The sequence below is a fragment of the Sarcophilus harrisii genome, chromosome X (assembly GCF_902635505.1).
Source record: "Sarcophilus harrisii chromosome X, mSarHar1.11, whole genome shotgun sequence".
In the NCBI taxonomy this organism is placed as follows: domain Eukaryota; kingdom Metazoa; phylum Chordata; class Mammalia; order Dasyuromorphia; family Dasyuridae; genus Sarcophilus; species Sarcophilus harrisii.
This window is the reverse complement of record NC_045432.1, coordinates 14,823,839-14,841,028: the sequence shown is the minus strand read 5'-3', so window position 1 is coordinate 14,841,028 and position 17,190 is coordinate 14,823,839. Positions and strand designations below refer to the sequence as shown.

At 42.3% G+C, this 17,190-nt stretch overlaps 2 protein-coding genes across 5 annotated transcripts in view; one reads left to right on the top strand and one right to left on the bottom strand.

Moving 5' to 3' along the window:
* NUP62 (nucleoporin 62) overlaps window positions 1-15,536 on the bottom strand; it is a 62,292-nt gene extending 46,756 nt beyond the window's left edge. Inside the window, exons 1-2 of one of the 3 annotated variants that reach the window (XM_023507254.2) lie at window positions 15,316-15,536; window positions 1,192-1,480 (exon numbers count right to left, since the gene is read on the bottom strand). In XM_023507254.2, coding sequence (XP_023363022.2) covers window positions 1,192-1,480; window positions 15,316-15,520 — 494 coding nt within the window. In that variant the 5' untranslated portion in view covers window positions 15,521-15,536. Of the gene's footprint in view, window positions 1-1,191; window positions 1,481-14,613; window positions 14,709-15,315 lie in introns of those variants that run through there. The other 2 variants (XM_023507255.2, XM_012553564.2) reach the window with 2 other exon arrangements.
* The window catches only part of DNAAF6 (dynein axonemal assembly factor 6), a 79,393-nt gene continuing 77,015 nt past the window's right edge, over window positions 14,813-17,190 (top strand). For both annotated transcript variants that reach the window (XM_031944893.1, XM_031944892.1), the window contains exon 1: window positions 14,813-15,022. The gene's annotated coding sequence lies outside the window, so the exon portion shown is untranslated. The remainder of the gene's footprint in view (window positions 15,023-17,190) is intronic.

Sequence of the window (17,190 nt, the reverse complement as noted above, 5' to 3'; positions counted from 1 at the left end):
GAAAGGAAATTCGTCAGAACTATGACTAACAAATCACAACTAACAAAGTCCTGTTGGCTATTAAAAGGACGTCCCACACCAAACTCTTGTAACTGGTAACAATTTTACTAGGTTTTTGTCACCTTAATACACAGAAACAGAGCCAGATCTTAGTATATTTTAAGACTAATGGGTGGGGGCAGCTAGGTGGCACAGCGATTAGAGCGCCAGCCCTGAAGTCAGGAGGACCCAAGTTCAAATCTGGCCTCAGACACTTAATACTTCTAGCTGTGTGACTCTGGGCAAGTCATTTAACCCCAATTACCTTAGGAAAAAAAAAAGACTATTGGGCTAGCTGCTCATTCACAGGTATGCAAGATCTTGGCCTGCTGGGCAAGTCATTTAACCCCAATTACCTTAGGAAAAAAAAGACTACTGGGCTAGCTGCTCATTCACAGGTAAGCAAGATCTTGGCCTGCTCTGCATAAAGGAGAAACAACACTCTAAACTAGGATTTGGGGAAGGCATGACTCCTAAGATTTTCTCGGGGGGGGGTAGACATGTTATTGCTTCTGACAGACTATTTTAATGAGATAACTTGGTCAAATGACAGGCATGCCATTAATTTTTCTTGAGTACAGGTCCAAAACAATTTTAATGCATTTTTTAATGCTAGATGATAAATGATCTGTTGCTCAACTTGCCTGCTTAAAGACAAACTATTAGATAACTGAAATGAAGGGGAAGAAAAATCCAGGAAGGCAACTGCTCAGTTACTTCGCAGGTGCCACTGAAAGGAAGCAAATGGTTCTCTCAATCACAGAAAGTGATTCGGACTGGATTTATTTTTTAAAAAAAGGGGGATCCTTTTAACACTGAGACACAGGAAGGAAGAGTTTGGGGTCATTAAACTGATAAAGCTAACTCTGGAGAGCCACAATAAGGACAAATCTCTGAACAGTCTTCCTCTCCTTCAGTGGGTCACAAAGAATTGCTGGCTGCAGATCAGCCTTCAATTTCCCTTGATCCAGAAACAGTTTAATTTAAGAGAGTACTTAGGGACTGAGTGGCATAATTCCAAATAGTAGTTTTTATAAATGCCTTCCTATAAAAATTGATTGACCCTTTACCCACGCTTCAAATTAAAAGTCTGTCCTTGAGAGGTGATATATCCACAGCTGCTTAGAGAGCCGGAAACTATATAGCTCTTACCCTAAGGAAAACCCCGGAGTGGTGGAACCTGGAGTTGATGTGACCTGTGATCCAAAGAAGCCTGGAGTCTGTGTAGATGAGGCAGGGGTGGTCAGGGAGAACAAACTAGTAGCAGGCGTGCTTGCAGCAGGCTGGGAGGGAGTCCCAAAATTAAACCCTCCAGAGCTAGGTGTGGAGAAAGAAAAGCCTGGTCCTGGTGTTGTGGTGCTTGTCTTTGCAGGGCCAAAGGTGAAACCACTTCCAGTGGCAGGAGATCCTCCAAAATTAAATTGATTCATGACTCCAAACCCTAGTTTGGGGGGGAGGGGGAGGGGAAATCACGTCATTTTAGAAATCTAAATGGGATGAAGGAAAAAAAAAAACCTACCATGCCATAGCAATTGAAATTCTCAATACCAAATATATAGGTATATTTGGTCATAGAAAAACATATTCCCGCCTAGTCCCTATATTCCTAACTTTCTTGAAAACAATTTGAAATACGTGATGCCCTGACAGAAGATCCTTAAAAAACTCACTTCAGAAACAATGGAAGTCCAGTGAGTCAGACAAGATTTGACGGTGGTAGTACATCCAAGTTTACTTGATGCTTTACTAATGGATGCAGGAAAATAATGAAAATTTCATGGAGTACCACATTATTTTCAAGTGGTCCTCTAAATGGAAAATGTCACTGTGTGGCACTAGTAACAGTAGCGACATCTGCGACTGAAAACATGTCAGCTTTTAATACAGCCACCAAGATCTTAGATTTGAATAATGTAACTTCTCCTATCTATATAACTTCACAATACAGGGCAGTATGGCTGGGACAAAGTGCAAGGACAATTCCCTGAGCCCAATTCTAATAGCCCAGGATTTTGCATCCATAGAAATCTTAAAATAGGAAGAGGCCATAGAAGTCACTTGGTAAATTGACCAATAAGCATTTATTAAGTGCCTACTATGTCTAGGCACCATACAAAGAAAAGCAAGTCAGTCCCTGATCTCAAAGAGCATACAGGCTAATAGGAGAGACAACATGTAAAACAGCTAGAGATAAACAAGCTAGAAATAGGATAAATTGGAAATAATTAAAAGACACTCGATTTAAGGGGGGTTGGGAAAGGCTTCTTATAGAAGACAGAATTTTAGTTGGGACCCAAAGAAGTCCAAAAAGTGAAGATGAGAATGTTCCAGACATGGGAAGTAACAGCCAGAGAAAAGTCCCAGAGATAAAGAACGGAATGTTTTGTTCAGGAAACAGCAAGGAGGCCACTGAATCAAAGAGTGTATGAGAGGGAGTAAGATATAATAAATGGAAAGGCTGGGGCAGAAGATGTTATGAGGGGCTTCGAATGACAAATAGAGGATTTTCTATCTGATGTGAAGAGATTTAGTTTTGTGGGGAGGGGCTGACATGGTCAGACTAGCCCATGTGGGGAAAACACTTTGCTGGGTGAATGGAGGATGAACTGATATATTGGGGGGAAAGGAGAGACTTAAGGCAGGCTGATCACTCAGCAGGCTACTACAATAGTCAGGCAAAAGGTGATGAGGGCTTGCCTTGGGGAAACAATGTTATCAGAAGAAAGAACAGGATTACACTAGAGAGATGTTGCAGAGGTGAAACCAACAAACGATATGGGGAGACCTTCTCTTGAGAGAGAGTAAGGAGAATACTTAGGGTTGGGAGCCCAGGAGACTGGGACGGGAGTGGGGCCCTTAACAATATTAGGAGGACGTAGGGGGAAAGGGAAATGATTTAGGGGGTAAGACAAGTTCTGTTGGGACATGTATACTTTAACATCTAGTTGGAGATATCTGAAAGGTAGTCGGGCATGGGATTCAGGAGGACAGCAGGGAGGTTAGGGAAAGAAGGCAGATTTGAAAAATCACAGCATAAAGATGGTAATAAAATCCACAGGAGCTGATGAGGTCACCAAGTGAATTAAGTAGTATAGAGGGAGAAGCCAAGAGGGTCCAGGACAGAACCCTCTGGGATATCTACGTTAGAGAGCATGATCTAGATGAAGATTCAGCAAAGGACATTGAGAGAGAACTGTCTGATGGGTAGGAGGAGAACCAGGAGAGAGTTCAGAAAACCTAGAGAGGATGATTAACAATGTCAACGACTGAAGAGAAGTTAAAAAGAATGAGGATTGAGAAAAGGCGTGGGGAATGACAATTAGGAAATCATTGGTAAAAGCCAGGTGGTAAGAAGTTAAGAGAATGACAGTAGAGGAAGTAGAAGTACTTATCACAACCTTCTCAAGAAATGTAGCCACCATCGGAAGAGATGATATATGACAATAGTGGAGATGAAAAGATCAAGTGACTTTTTTTTTAAGACGGCAAGACAAGGACATGTCTTGCAGGCAATAAAGGAACCAGTAGATCAGAGACACTGAAGATAAGTAAAGAGAGGGGATGGCAGAGGGGCCAGTATCTTAGAGGAGACAGGATGAAATGGGATTACTTTAGCAGGTAGAGGAGGAAGGTCACCTCTTCATGTGAGACAGGGGTAAAAGAAGAGAGAGTGAAGAACCTGAGTGATAGGAGATGAGAAAAAAGAGAGAAAATGGCCTCAATTTTAGCCATAAAATATGAGGCAAAATTCTCAGGTGAGAGTTGACAATGGAGGATTACCTAGCAGCAGTAAGACCACAGTTGAGGTTCTGTAATACAAATTTGTAGCGGAGCCATCAGATGATGGTTGTGATTGTTCCTCCCCTTCATTCAGCAATATGTATGTAGAAACAAAGGCAGTCGGTGGTGTTGAGGCTTAGCAGACCACAAAAGAGTACAGAGTTGAACTGGTTTATCAAGTGGTCAAGATGGGGAAAAGAGGAGATAGTGGCTAGTGGAGAGGATAGCGAATAGTGCAAAGGAGGCGGCCTGAAAGAGAACTGAGGAGCTAGGAGGTTACAGTGTGAATAAAGAACAATATTTGGCACAAGCAGGTTAAGGGAGAGGAGGGAAGCCAATAGACCCAGGTCAGATAAGGGAATTTTAGAGTTTGCGACATGTTAATGGTATGTTTATAGGTGATGGGAAGAGTAAAGGTCTAACTTTTTATATATGACTCAGGTAGGGTGAAGGAATAGGCCATGGCAAGTGAGTAGTTAAAGGAAATGGGTGGTGTGGGTGTTTGAGGCATAGGCAATATGTAGGCGAAAATATTATGGGCGAAAGAGTTGAGGAGGAGAGAAAGTGTGTCAGGTACTCAACTCTTTGAGGAAGGAAGGGGAAACGACCTAAAGATCAGTTGACAACTACTACCAGGAATCTGGAAATGGCATTGGAAAGCAAGTACTCTCACTAAGAACAAATATTTTACTTTGAGCCAGGTTTGGGACATAAATATTTTAATGCTGTGTACACACATAAGGTGTGTGACTGTAAAGAAATAAGACTGATATTTTGTTTAAGGATCTTTTTTGGGGGGGAGGTGTTTACATTTAAACACCCTAGAACTTAGATGTCCAAATGAATGTTTTTTGTCAAAGTAATGTAGAGAGTTTACACTCCTCTAATGAGTTTGCCAGGCTTCACAAAGCCAGGTGAAGTAGTGAAGTAGAGAGTGGTAGGCTGGGGCAGTTAGGTGGCACAGTGGATAGAGCACCAGCTCTGAAGTCAGACAAATCTGGCTTCAGACACCTAACACTTCCTAGCTGTGTGACTCTAGGCAAGTCATTTAACCCCAATTGCCTCAGGGGGAAAAAAAGAGAAAATGAGAGTGGTAGGCTGGAAAGCAGGAAGAAGACTAGCTTCTTACTAAAGCTTGAAACCCCACTAAAATGTTTGGGACATCTTGGATTTATGTGAAATGTTCTAATAGGCTTATTCAAAAGGTAATTTCCAGTGTTGATTGTGAATGATTGCCCTTAGCATAAAAACATTTTAATGTAGGCAGTTTCTTATTTCAAAGACTTGAGATCCTAACTAAAAATCCTGACTGAAAATTCCCAATGTACTTACTACCCACTAAGAGAAATCTTTTTTCTTCTTCTTGTCTTTGGATTTTGTTTTCTTGATTTTTTTCTTTTTAGCCTCATTCCTTACTAAGAGGTAGTCTGTGGAGCTGGGCATAAGGTGGTTAGAGAGGGTGCATCCTGAAATCAAACCTCACTGGCTGTAGGACTCTGGGTAAATCACCATGACAAAGTTAAAAAATGCAGATGAGATGCCTGCCTGCATTTCTAGGTAGAGTTTTCTTACAGGAGCTCTCCATACCAAGTGTCAAACTCCAGGATACTCATGTGTCCAAACTAATTAAGATATAATTGTGAAATATTCAACACATTAAAGAAAAATACAATACCACATAGATAATATTAAATTTGTGAGTTTCTGAGTCAATATGGTATGAAAGAGATCCATTTCTACTAGAGTTTGACATCTCTTCTCTATATCAAATTAAATCTTGGGTCTAAACTAAATCCAAACCAAACTTTATCATGTTGTGAGAGAAGAAATAGTTTTCATCTTTCACAGTCAAAAAACCAAAATGAATGAATACTGCCCAGTATATGACACAATAATAAACAAGACAATGGAATTAGCATTTATTAAGAACAAATTATGGGCAAATCTCAGTGCTAGACACTAGGATGCAGGAAGATAGAAAGCAATCGGTCCCTGCTCTGAAGGAGCTAACGACAAAGTAAACACAGAGCATATCAGGTTCATTACAAAGTCCTATCAAAAAGTTCTTAAGAAAAAAGGGGGTGAGGTGGGGGGGGGGGGGAGACAGGATCAGAAGTACACAGGTGATACCTGAGTTGGGCTTTGAAGGAAGCCAAGGATTATAAGAGATGGAGATGAGGCAGGAATACACTCCAGACTTAAGGGATAAGATCTGTATATTAGGAAAAGCCAAGAGACCACTTTGGAGAGTATGTAAAGGGAGGTAATCTGAAATATTGCTGGGAGCCCTTCTGTGGAGGGCTCTGATTGACAAGTCGAGGCTTCTGCTTTTTACCCTAAAGGGAACAGGGAGTCGGATATTTCCAAATAGGAGACTGATGCCGTTAAGTCTGTGGCTTAGAAACATCAGTTTGACAGCACCTGGAAAGTGGACTAGAGAATAAGAACATGGAAGCTGGAAGCCACTTAATTTAAAAATCTTTTTAAAGGACAATGGTCTAAGAATCTAATTTATAAAAGACAACAGTTTAAAAAGGGGGTAAAATAAGGGTCTAAAGGGGCAATTTGTAAGACTTGGCAACTTAGACAGGGGATAATGAATCAATAAACCTTTTTTATATGTTAGGTGCCAGGGCTACAAAGACTAAAGTAGAGTCAACATTTATTGAATTCACTTGAAAGGAGAGAGGTAAGAAGTGATCATTTCTCTATAGGACAAATATATGGTGGCTAATTTGAGGTTGGGAATCTGGATAACCAGAAGTAGGGTGGGGTTCTCATCACAAATGGCTAAGCCTGGAGGAATGGTGGGAAGTTTTGGACTATTTTGGCCATGTGAAGTTTGAGATACACCCAGATGCAGATGTCCAATGGGCTGTTTGTACTGCAGAAGTTCAGGAGAGAGATCAGGGCTGGAAATGAGGGGGAAGCAGGAAATCACCCATACAGAAGTTATTAAACTCAGAGAAACTAAACAGATCTTTAAAGGACAGGGTACAGCAAGAGAAGGAGAATGGGGGGCTGGGTGAGTAGGCATGCATAACAAATGGGAGAATCCTGACTTGGGGGTGGGGGGGAAGGTAGGAGGAGAACCAGGAGATAGCCGGGTCACATAAGAAAGTCAAGGGAAAAGGTGGGGGGGCCCTCCCGCAAGAAAGACAAAAGCTGCAAAAAGGTCAAAGAAAAGAAGGACTAAGAAGGGGTTATGTGCATATTCTGGAAAAGTGTTTCAGAAGGACAAGAAATCACAGTGTTTTCAAAGACCTTAAATTGGTTATTGCTATAAAAGTTCATCCAACATTCTTCCGCTGAAGCTAAGTGAATACAAATCATGGACCACAATGTTTTTGAAACAAAATTACAACGAACTCCAAAGGGAAAAGGAAAGAAACTTAGCAGGTCCAAGTTTAGGTTGGTTACATATTTATAAAGTCTCTGGAGGGAGAAAGAGTGGGCCACATGTGAATGAAAGGCTGCACACAGGTATGCAGAAGATATTTCAATACCTCTACAACTAACATCCCCTAAATAGGAGGATTCTACCAAAAATGGATTAAAGCAATTTATAACCTTTCAAGCGATTTTCATTGGACAAAAGAAAGAAGATCAATGAAAACAACAACTTGAAGGTTTCACCTCATACTCATCAAGCCGGCAAAGGTGATAAAAGATATTAATAATGTTGGAGGAACTATAAGAAGAGAGGCACACGGAAACAATTTGGAATTAGATAAGTTACTAAATTGTTCGTAGCCTGTGATCCTGTAATTTAACCGGGCGTATATCTCAGGGAGGCAAAAGAGGTCTCTGCAGAAAAAAATATTAGTAGCAACACTGTTTTGTGGCAGAAAGACTGGGAAATAGGCAAGAGGTGGTTTATCACTGCGGCACAACAAAGGAGGCACCCAGGAGGAATTCAGAGAAACATGCAAAGCCTGGAAGAAATAGAAGTCAGGGAAGCAATCTGACATTATTACGTAAGCCTCTATTTCTGAGAGTGTGTTGTAGTTGTGTTCATATAGAACATGCGTAATGTGGTAGTTTAACTGAGCACTAGTTCTGTACTTTGTACCTATTCTGAATCAAATGTCTCTGGGTTTTTTAGATAGTGTACAATAGCAATTCTTAAACTCTGCAGCCTTCGGAACCCCTTTATAACTTTGTAACTCTTAAAAATGAATGAGGATCATCCAAAGAGCTTTTGTTTGTGTGGGTTGCAACTATGTCTATTTACCATATTAGAAATGAAAATGTCTTAGTATTATGATGAAAATAGTTTTCCCTCATAGACCCAAGGATTTCCGACACCCTTAAGCATTGAGCAGTGGTTAGAGTGGAGTCAGGAAGATTTGAACTCAAATTGAGCCCCATTTTCTTGTTGTGTGATCCTAGGCAAATCAATGAATCTATCTGCCTCAGCTTTGTCAAATGTCAAATAGGGATAATAATAGCATCTACTTTGTAGGATTATTGTGAGGATAAAAGGAGATAATATTTGTAAAGTAATTAAGAATAATACCTGGCACATAGTAAGAACTTAATAAATGCTTGTTTCCTTCTTTTCTTCCTCTGAAAAGGAGTTCCAGGATCTCAATCTACACAGACTAGATTGAGAATTGCACAGAAATACTGATTTAAGATTTTCTACCATGCTGAAGCTACTAATCACCTCAATTAGTTTTTTAAAAATTTCATTCCAAATTCTCTCCCTCCCTCCCTTCCCTCCCCTGCCCATTGACAAAACAAGGTATGACATATCTCCCCCCTCAGCCATGTTCAGAGACAGAGAGGGGGAGAGAGAAGAAAAAGGAAAGAGACTGGGGATGGGGGGGATGAGACACAAAAGGGGGGCAAAGGGGGAGGGAGAGAGAGAAATGCTTCAATCTACAGAGTCCATACTGAGTCCATAATTTTCTATCTGGAGCTGGACTGCATTTTTCATGAGTCCTTTGGATTTGGAGTTGTGCCAGATCACTGTATTGAGCAGTTTACTAGGTCTTTCAGTTGACTGATTATCTTTACAATGTTGCTGTTATTGTGCAGTGTGTTCCTTGGTTCTACTCACTTCACTTGGTATCAATTCATTGAAGTCTTCCCAAATTGTTCTGAAACTCCTCCCTTTCGTCATTTCTTATAGCACAATTCATAAATCGTATTAACTCGTTCCTCTCGATTTCCAATTCTTTGACATCACAAAAAGAACTGCTAGAAATATTTTTGTACATATGGGTCTTTTTCCTTTTCTTTCATCTGTTTGGTGTGTAGAACTAGTAGTGTTATTGCTGGCAAAGTATGCAGTTTTACAGCTTTATACAAACAGTTCCAAACTCCTTTTTAAAATGGTCAGACTAGTTCACAGTTCTACCAACAGTATATTAGTGTACCTATTTCCTTACACCCCCCTCCAGCATAATTCTTCCTTTTCTGTCATTTTAGTTAATCTGACAGACATGAAGTACTACCTCCAAAGCTGTTCTGAGTTTCTTTAATTATTAGTGATTAAGAGCATTTTTTCATATGAATACTGATAGCTTTGATTTCGTCTTCTGAAAATTGCCCGTTCACATGCTTGACCACTTATTAGCTGGGGAATGGCTCATATAAATTTAGTTCAGTTCCTTACACATTTGAAAACGAGACCTTTATCAAAGAAACTTGCTGCGAAGATTTTCCCCTTCAGTATCCTGCTTTTCTTCTAATTTTGGCTGCATTGGATCAATTAATTTCTTTATGGAATCTCAGAGGGTTTTAAAGTATACCACCATGTCATTTGCAAGTAGGATAATTCAGTCTTCTCTCTACTGATGTTTATACCTTTAAATCTGCTGGTCTTCTTCCTATAGCTAGAATTTCTAGAAGTATGTCAAATAATTAGCGGGGAGACAAATCTTTTTCATTCTGTGAAATGCTTCCAGGGTCCAAATATCCCATGACATACTGCAGGATTACTTATCGAGAACAATCAGCAAGCAAAATACTTGCCAACCACTGAAGGTACAAATACAAATGTGGGCAGGTCCTGCCCTCAAGGAGGGCATTTTACAGGGGATTGGGGGATGGCCAGGATGGGCAATGTACATGCTCATAAATAAATAAATATAAGAAAAATACAAAATAATTGGGGAGGAGAGAATGACCAGAAAAGCCTCTTCTAGAGGGTAGTATTTTTACTGAGCCTGGAAGGGAGCCCAGAGGTTCCAAGAGGCAGAAAAAGGAGGGAAAACAAAGGGAAGACAAAGGAGCCCCTGAAAAGGCACAAGTGGGAAATGATACTCCCCTATGCAAAGAACAACAAGTAGGCCAGTTGGGTTAGAAGGTTAGAGAGTAATGTGCAATCAGCCTGGTGGAAAGAAAAGCTGCTGCCACATGGCAAAGTGCATAAAATGCCAAACAGAGGAAATTCCTCAAATTCAGATGAAAAATTAGACAGAGGCAGAAGATGGCAGACCTCTGGGCATTATATGCTTGCCTTAGATAATGGAAAAAGAAAAAAAAGAAAAGAAAAAAGCAAGAAGAATCCTAGAGCAGAAAAGGTTCTTAGGAATCACCTAATCAAATTCCCTCATGCAACACAGAGACAGAAAAAGGTTCAAAGAGAAGAGGACAACAAAGAACCAAAGATGGATTTTGGAAACAATATGCCAGAACTCAATATCAAATAATGGTTCAAGGCTGGACCACAAGCTGGTTAACGTGTCATGGTCAGGCCCCTTAGGGACAACTACTGTCCAAAGTAGCCACATCTAGTAACCCATATGGAGAACAAACCTGTCACAAAGCTTTCTCAGCTAATCTTGGCTTAACTTTTCCTTCAAATGAGGGAGAAGTATTAGTACTGACCATACAAAACTCAAGTACTCCTCAAACAAACATCTGAGCTTACAGATTCTGAGATCTAAGCAAAAAGTTCTAGAATAGGCCCCTTAGCCCTTTTTTCTTAACAACCCCCCCCCCCCCACTTATTTAGTAGTAACTAGGCACCTATTAAAGGAAGAGCTTTAATTACCTAATATTCCCGTTTTAGAGGTCCCTGATCCATTTCACGTCAACATGCATGGTCATCCTGCAGGCTACTTCAGCTTATTAAGCAGAACAAACCCATCCAAGTTTGGAGATTTAACTGGCCTGTCTTTACAGCCTTTAAGCTCTTGTCCCTCTCCTAAAACACAGGCTCAGAAACATGAAATCTTAAGAGTTGGAAGGAACCTTACAAGTTCAACAAGCCCAGTGCAAACAAGAAGTCCTTTACAATATCCCTGATAAAGGCTCACCCTATTGCTGCTGGGAAGTCTCTAAGGGGGAACTAACTTCCTGTTTCTGGTATGGTGGCCCATGCCACTAATAGGCCAACACTGGGAAGAATCTCTCAAGAAAATGCCAAAATCAGCTTTCTTGGCAACTTTCATTCATCACACCAACTGGTGTTGCTAATTTAAGCCCTTCTACATGAAAACAATCATGTTTCTCCCTTAAAATCTCACCTAGAAGACAAACTAACCTTCCCTAACTTTTCCAATCCATTCTTAAATAGCATGCTCTCAAGTCCCCTCACTCTCCTGGCTACCTTCCCCTAGACAAGCTCTGGCTTATCAATATCCTTCCCAACTCAGAACTCAGCATGATAATATAGATAATGATAATATTAACATGTCTATAGCTATGCTAAGCTATATACTAAGAGTTATATAGGTAGGAGCTATTATCTCCATTTTTTCAGGAGGAAACTGAGGTAAACAGAGTTATGTAACTTGCCCAGAGTTACAAAGCTAATAAGAGTCTGAGGACAGTTTTGAACTCAGGCCTGGTGCTCTATCCATTGGACCTCTCGGTTGTCCCCAGATGTAATAATGATCAGAGGTACAATATTCTGCATGTTATGTTTCTATTGACAAAGCCTAAGATCTTCCAAGAGGAGCGGAGTATAGTAACAGATAAGAGAACCAGGCTTAAAGCCATGAGGACCTGGGTTCAAATCAGGCCTCACACACATCCCAAGTTTAAGACCTTAAGTAGATCACTCAACTTCTCAGTGATCCAGGCAACTCTCAAAGTTACAAGTTGCAGGAAGGATTCTGGTCTGACATTAGTAGCAGGGCTCCCCACACCAATAAAAGCAAAAATCCACAGCAATGAGAGGCAGCCAGGAAGGATAGAAGCTGAAGAACCTGGCACCAAGCCCTATCTCAGATATCCTCCGACATCCAAAACATACCCAAAGGCAGCTCATATAACCACCCAGTGCACCAGGGGGTCCTCTACAAGTGGCATAGGAAGTCAGACACTTTCCTCACTGAGCTCTCCGGTCTCAGAGAATTAAATAAGTAAAGGTCACATTAAGTCTTGATTTTCACAACACAAAGCTATCAACTGAGCTGGAAGTCTTAAAGCTAGACGTTCACTTGTTCAGGGTAAATTTTCCAAAGTCATCTAAATTTAAAACTCTAGAAGCTTTACAGAGTGAACAGAGAAGCTGCCTGGCATAGTGGGCTTAAAGACCTAGGTTCAATTTCCACATCCAACTTTTTTAATGGCTATGTGACCCCTAGGAAAGTCCTTAACTTCCCAAGCAACTCACTAGGACAAAGTTTCCATGACAGGAAGTTGGGTATTCAAGCAAATAGTAAGTAATCAAGTTTAGTAGTTTTTAAATACTTATATAAAATCCTGTATATTAATTCTATCAATTAACCAGCACCTACTCAGTTCCAACATTATGCCCTAAGCAATATAAATACTATAGGAATACCAGAGTTTTGAGAGTCTTTGCTCTCAGCTGAAATTAAGCTGAAATTCCATTCCATGCCTGATCATTTTGCATCCTCTATTAAAAGCATTCTTTAACTGTGGCTTCCTAGGTATGAAAGGCCCTGTCAAAGACTCACTTTCACTTAATTGCAGAAACTGAAACATCTCTTTAGTCATAGAAACTTTCTTATTTCTCTCAGAGAATCAGTAAGCCAAGTTAATGGGGGGTTTCTTGGAAAAGATAAAGAAACAAAGTACTAAACCACGTTGCCTTTAAAACACAAGACAGAATTTTCTTGAGCTAGCTACCCAGAATTCCAAACTGCTGAGACTGAAGAACAGAAGACTACTTCTAAATGTATAAGATAGGAATTCTCCTATGGGAATGTACCTTATAGGGTGAGATTCCAAACTAAGCATTAGCTTGGAAGAACTCAGCACACAACCAGGTTATCAAGTATCATTACCCTGGAAAAAACATCCGCACACTCCTAGATCCTCCAGGCAACTGGCAACAATTTCAAGTCTCAGCCATATAATAACTGACAAGCTGGTAGGGCAGCCAGAATCAAGGCTCACTGAAATCAGAGACATACTTTTTGGTCACCCATATGGTTTGCTAGTTGAGACCGTATATCAAATGGTACATCACCAACAAGAACATGTTTTATGTAACATCTGAGGCTAATGCAGCCAGAGTTGTCTCCTAGAAGGTCTGTACCATTCTAAAGCTTGGTTTGAGTGAAACACCCGTTTCCTTCTTTAATCTTGTCACCAAAAACTGACCAGGTTGCTAGGAAATGCAAATCACAATTTCTACAAAAAAGGCAATTACATAATCATATCCAGCATTCTGAATCCACAAATGTCGTAAGAGGCAAGCATAGTGGCAAGAGAGTTTTGAGCAGGGGACTCCTAGGGTGCCTAGAAGTCACTTTGAGAATCGTTGATTTAGAGTACCGAGAGGTTAGGTCATACCTAGTAAGTGTCAGAGGAGAAATCTCAACTCAGTTCTACCTAGCTTCGAAGCCAAGCTTCCTATCCACTATGCCCAAGTTCCTCTCTATGCCAACAGGTTACCAAAAAAACTTTAGAGAAAAACTGTTTTCCCTATTTTTCCCAAGGGTGGCAATACCCTCCTACTCCACCCAACTTTTTATTATGGTGGATGAAGGTTGAATTACTCCTGAAAGATTCAGTTCCTCAGCACTAGGTCTCACTACAACAGGAAAAGCTTAAATGCTAATGAACTGACTTTCCCTTTCCCCCTTAAGAAAGGCACTAACAGGAGAAGTAGGAAGTCAGGACAGCGGGAAAGAAACTCAGCTGGTCTACAAACAAAACAAGCGTCCCGTTCTAACTATATAGGCTCATCAAAACCACTAAATGCTGCTACGTGCGTTAAGAAGTTCCCAGACGAAATGTGGCAAACTCTAAACAGCAGCCGTTACAGATAATTCACCAACAAACGCAATCGAAATAACGTAACCTCGGCAAACCGCACGGATAAAGGAAAACGAAAAGCCAACGCTACTTTTCTATGTGTCTATCAGAAAAGAGTTCCCAAGTACCAAAAAGCACAGGCCAAGCAAAGGCATTTCAGAGGCGAAAGGACAGAGCTGCCATAGTGAAGTATAAAAAGGCGGGAAACTTGGAACTTAGGCTCGTGCAACTTTTGCTTTAGTGACAGCGTACTGCGAGGCTCCCTCCACTTTCTATCTCCGTGAGCTGCTCTTTTCCCTCCAAAGGCACAAGTAGGAGTCCGAGAGGGCGCCGCTAAACACGACCCCCGCCACTTCTTGTACTAAGGAAGAGGACTCAGACACGTGGAGAAGCGGAAGCCGGGTGGCGACAAAAGCAGCCCAAGTCGCTCGGCTCAGGTCCCTGTGCCCGGCCTTTCGCCCTCACAACCAGACTGCTTTGTGGTTAGTTCAGCCTTCGGGCGCGGGCGGAAGAACCCAGGTACAGGGAGAGGTAGCCTGTCAACTCCTGCTGAAAGATAACAGAAAATTAAAGCTAAAAGACCCCCCCAAACCGATACGAACTCACCACAATGGCCGCCGCTCCCGGCCCGGAAATGAAGCTACTAGGTAGATGCGCCTGCGCAACAGCGTGCCGGCGTCCTATATCCGGTAGAAGAGAAATAGCTGAGACAGTTAGCCGGGTGGGGTGGAGGGGAAAGGTTTCCAATTGGCCCGGACTTCCGATTGGCTGCTTCTAGCATCGCCCTAGAAGGCAGCTTCCTCTAATTGGCGAAAAAAGTTAAGGAGTTCGCGGGAGAAAAAGAGGCCAGGAGTTGCCATGACAACACGCAGAAGCTGAATCCTCGGACTTCTTTTTGGCTTGAGGACAGATTTTAACTCTCCAAAAAGGGTTTTGATTCCCAAACCACACTTCACGAGGCAGGGAACCTTCGGAAAAAGCCGAGGAAGACACTCACATAGATCGCAGGTGGCAGGTAATGGAGATCCGGCTCCTTATTCCTTACGGTCCGAGAACTGGCAACGGTTCAGGACCACTGCGCTGCCTAGCAGTCTGGGAAATGGCCGAGGGGCATCACGGTGACGAGAATTAGCCGGACTGGCCGAAGCCGTCGCCACGAAAACCCCCGAAGTAGAGGGGGGAGAAAGAAAGAAAAAAAAGAAAAGAGGGGAAGCCCTCCTTCCCACCTCCCTGTGGTGGAATTCTGTGTTAATTAAAAAAAAAAAAAAAAAAAAAGTGATGAAGGTAGCCCGGTGCCGCCTTACTTACCTAGCTGGCTCCCCCTGTGATTTATTCTGTCCAAAGAGAAGGGCGACGGCTGTGGGTCTCTGAGGCCCGGTACCGGGGCTGGGGGGGTTTCTTGCTCTTTGGGGAAAGGCCATCGGAACATATTCAGGTGTCCTTGCCCAGGTGCTGGAGGTTGGAAATGATAAAATTTTCTGGGCTGGGGCCGGGAGGGAGGCGGTCCCAGCATCTGTAGTAGGGGCGGGATCACAATGAGGGGAGAACTGGCCAGTCGTCTTGTGGGGGAGGGGAAAGCCGAAGCGCTCTCAACCTTCGGAGGGAACATAATAATAGGGGTATCCCAACTGCTCTCTGAGAAAGGGGGTGTAATGGAGGTGGTCCCAAGATGTCCGCGGGAGCGGGGGTCACGATGGGGGCGGTTCTATCCTATAGGGACGGAGAATGGTGGGAGTGGTCTCAATAACCTTATGGGAGAATGGCAGATGGAAACCGTCCCAGTAACACTATGGAGGCGATAACATTTGATCCCGAGGGGAGACGAAATAGAGGGGTCTTCCAACAGCCCTTTGGGAAGGGGTACAATGGAGGCGGTAGCGATAATCGGGCGGAACGGAATGAAGGCGGTGCCGATAGTTCTGTGGGGACGGGACCGGATGGAGACAATCCGGGCAGCTCGGGGAAGCGGGGCAAAACTCGGGGCGGTACCATTTAACTCTGGGGGGGGGGGAACATGATGGGGTGTCCCAAACGGTTCTTTAGAGAGGACCACCCTACGTAGTCTGAGAACGATGGGGGCGGGGCATGGCGGGAGGTTCCATAGCCTCTCGGCCGTTGCCAGTGAGGGCCGCGTGAAGATGCAGACGATCCCAGTGCACTCGTGGGGGCGGGCAAAGAGCGCCTCGGGGATCCGTCGCTTCTTTGGGGGTGAAGTCACCCCCGGGCAGCCCCGGTGACTTTTTCCAGCTCAATTTCCTCCTTTGTAAAATGAGGCTAATAATAATGACAGTCTTGCAGAGTTGTTGGAAGGATAAAATGAGTTCATATAGTAAAGAGTTTTGTGAATCTTAAATCGATATAAGTACTCCCTATTATTGGCTCTAGCAAATACTTGCCAAACATACTAGGTTATTAATTATCACATATTTTGACATAAAAATTCATACTCCTGGATTTTCAAATCCGTGAATAGAGAACCCTTCCTCAAATGGGATCACCTGATTAGCTGCTACTGGTAACAATACAGAACGGAGCTTGGACTCCCTTTGTTAGTCTGCTGAAGTCTTATGGACCCTTTCTCAGAGGGATTTTTTTTTTTAATAATTATAACTTTTTATTGACAGAACCCATGCCAGGGGGATTTTTTACAACATTATCCCTTGCGCTCACTTCTGTTCAGAGTGATGTTTTAAAGGCATAAAGAAACAGGATCACAACCAATTATATAGAAATTAATTATCCAAATATAAAAACAAAAACCGAATTCCTAGACCCCAGATTATGAACATCTGGTCTAGAACTAAAAGGTCATTGGAATCTGAGCCACTTTTAAACCTGCTTTATTCTACGGCCTACAAGTTTGTGCGAGTGAGAGCACAGGAAAAACATTACTTTCTAATAACCAAGCTTGTCCTAGAAGAAGACATGAGAAAATGTACCTTCGTTGGGTTTGAAATTTGGAACATTTGTACAAAGCGTCAGATTTGGATGACGTGGTGGTGAGACCGGAAACCTAGTGTTTGACTCAGGGGGATGTCACAGAAGTAATTCTAGGCCTCTCCCATGAGGCATAAGTACTATGTGGGGCAACGGGGTAAGAGCCTAGCAGGATCTTACCATACCAGAATCAGAAGTGGGTATTCTATAGATAAAAATTATTCACTATTTACTTAAGATATCTCC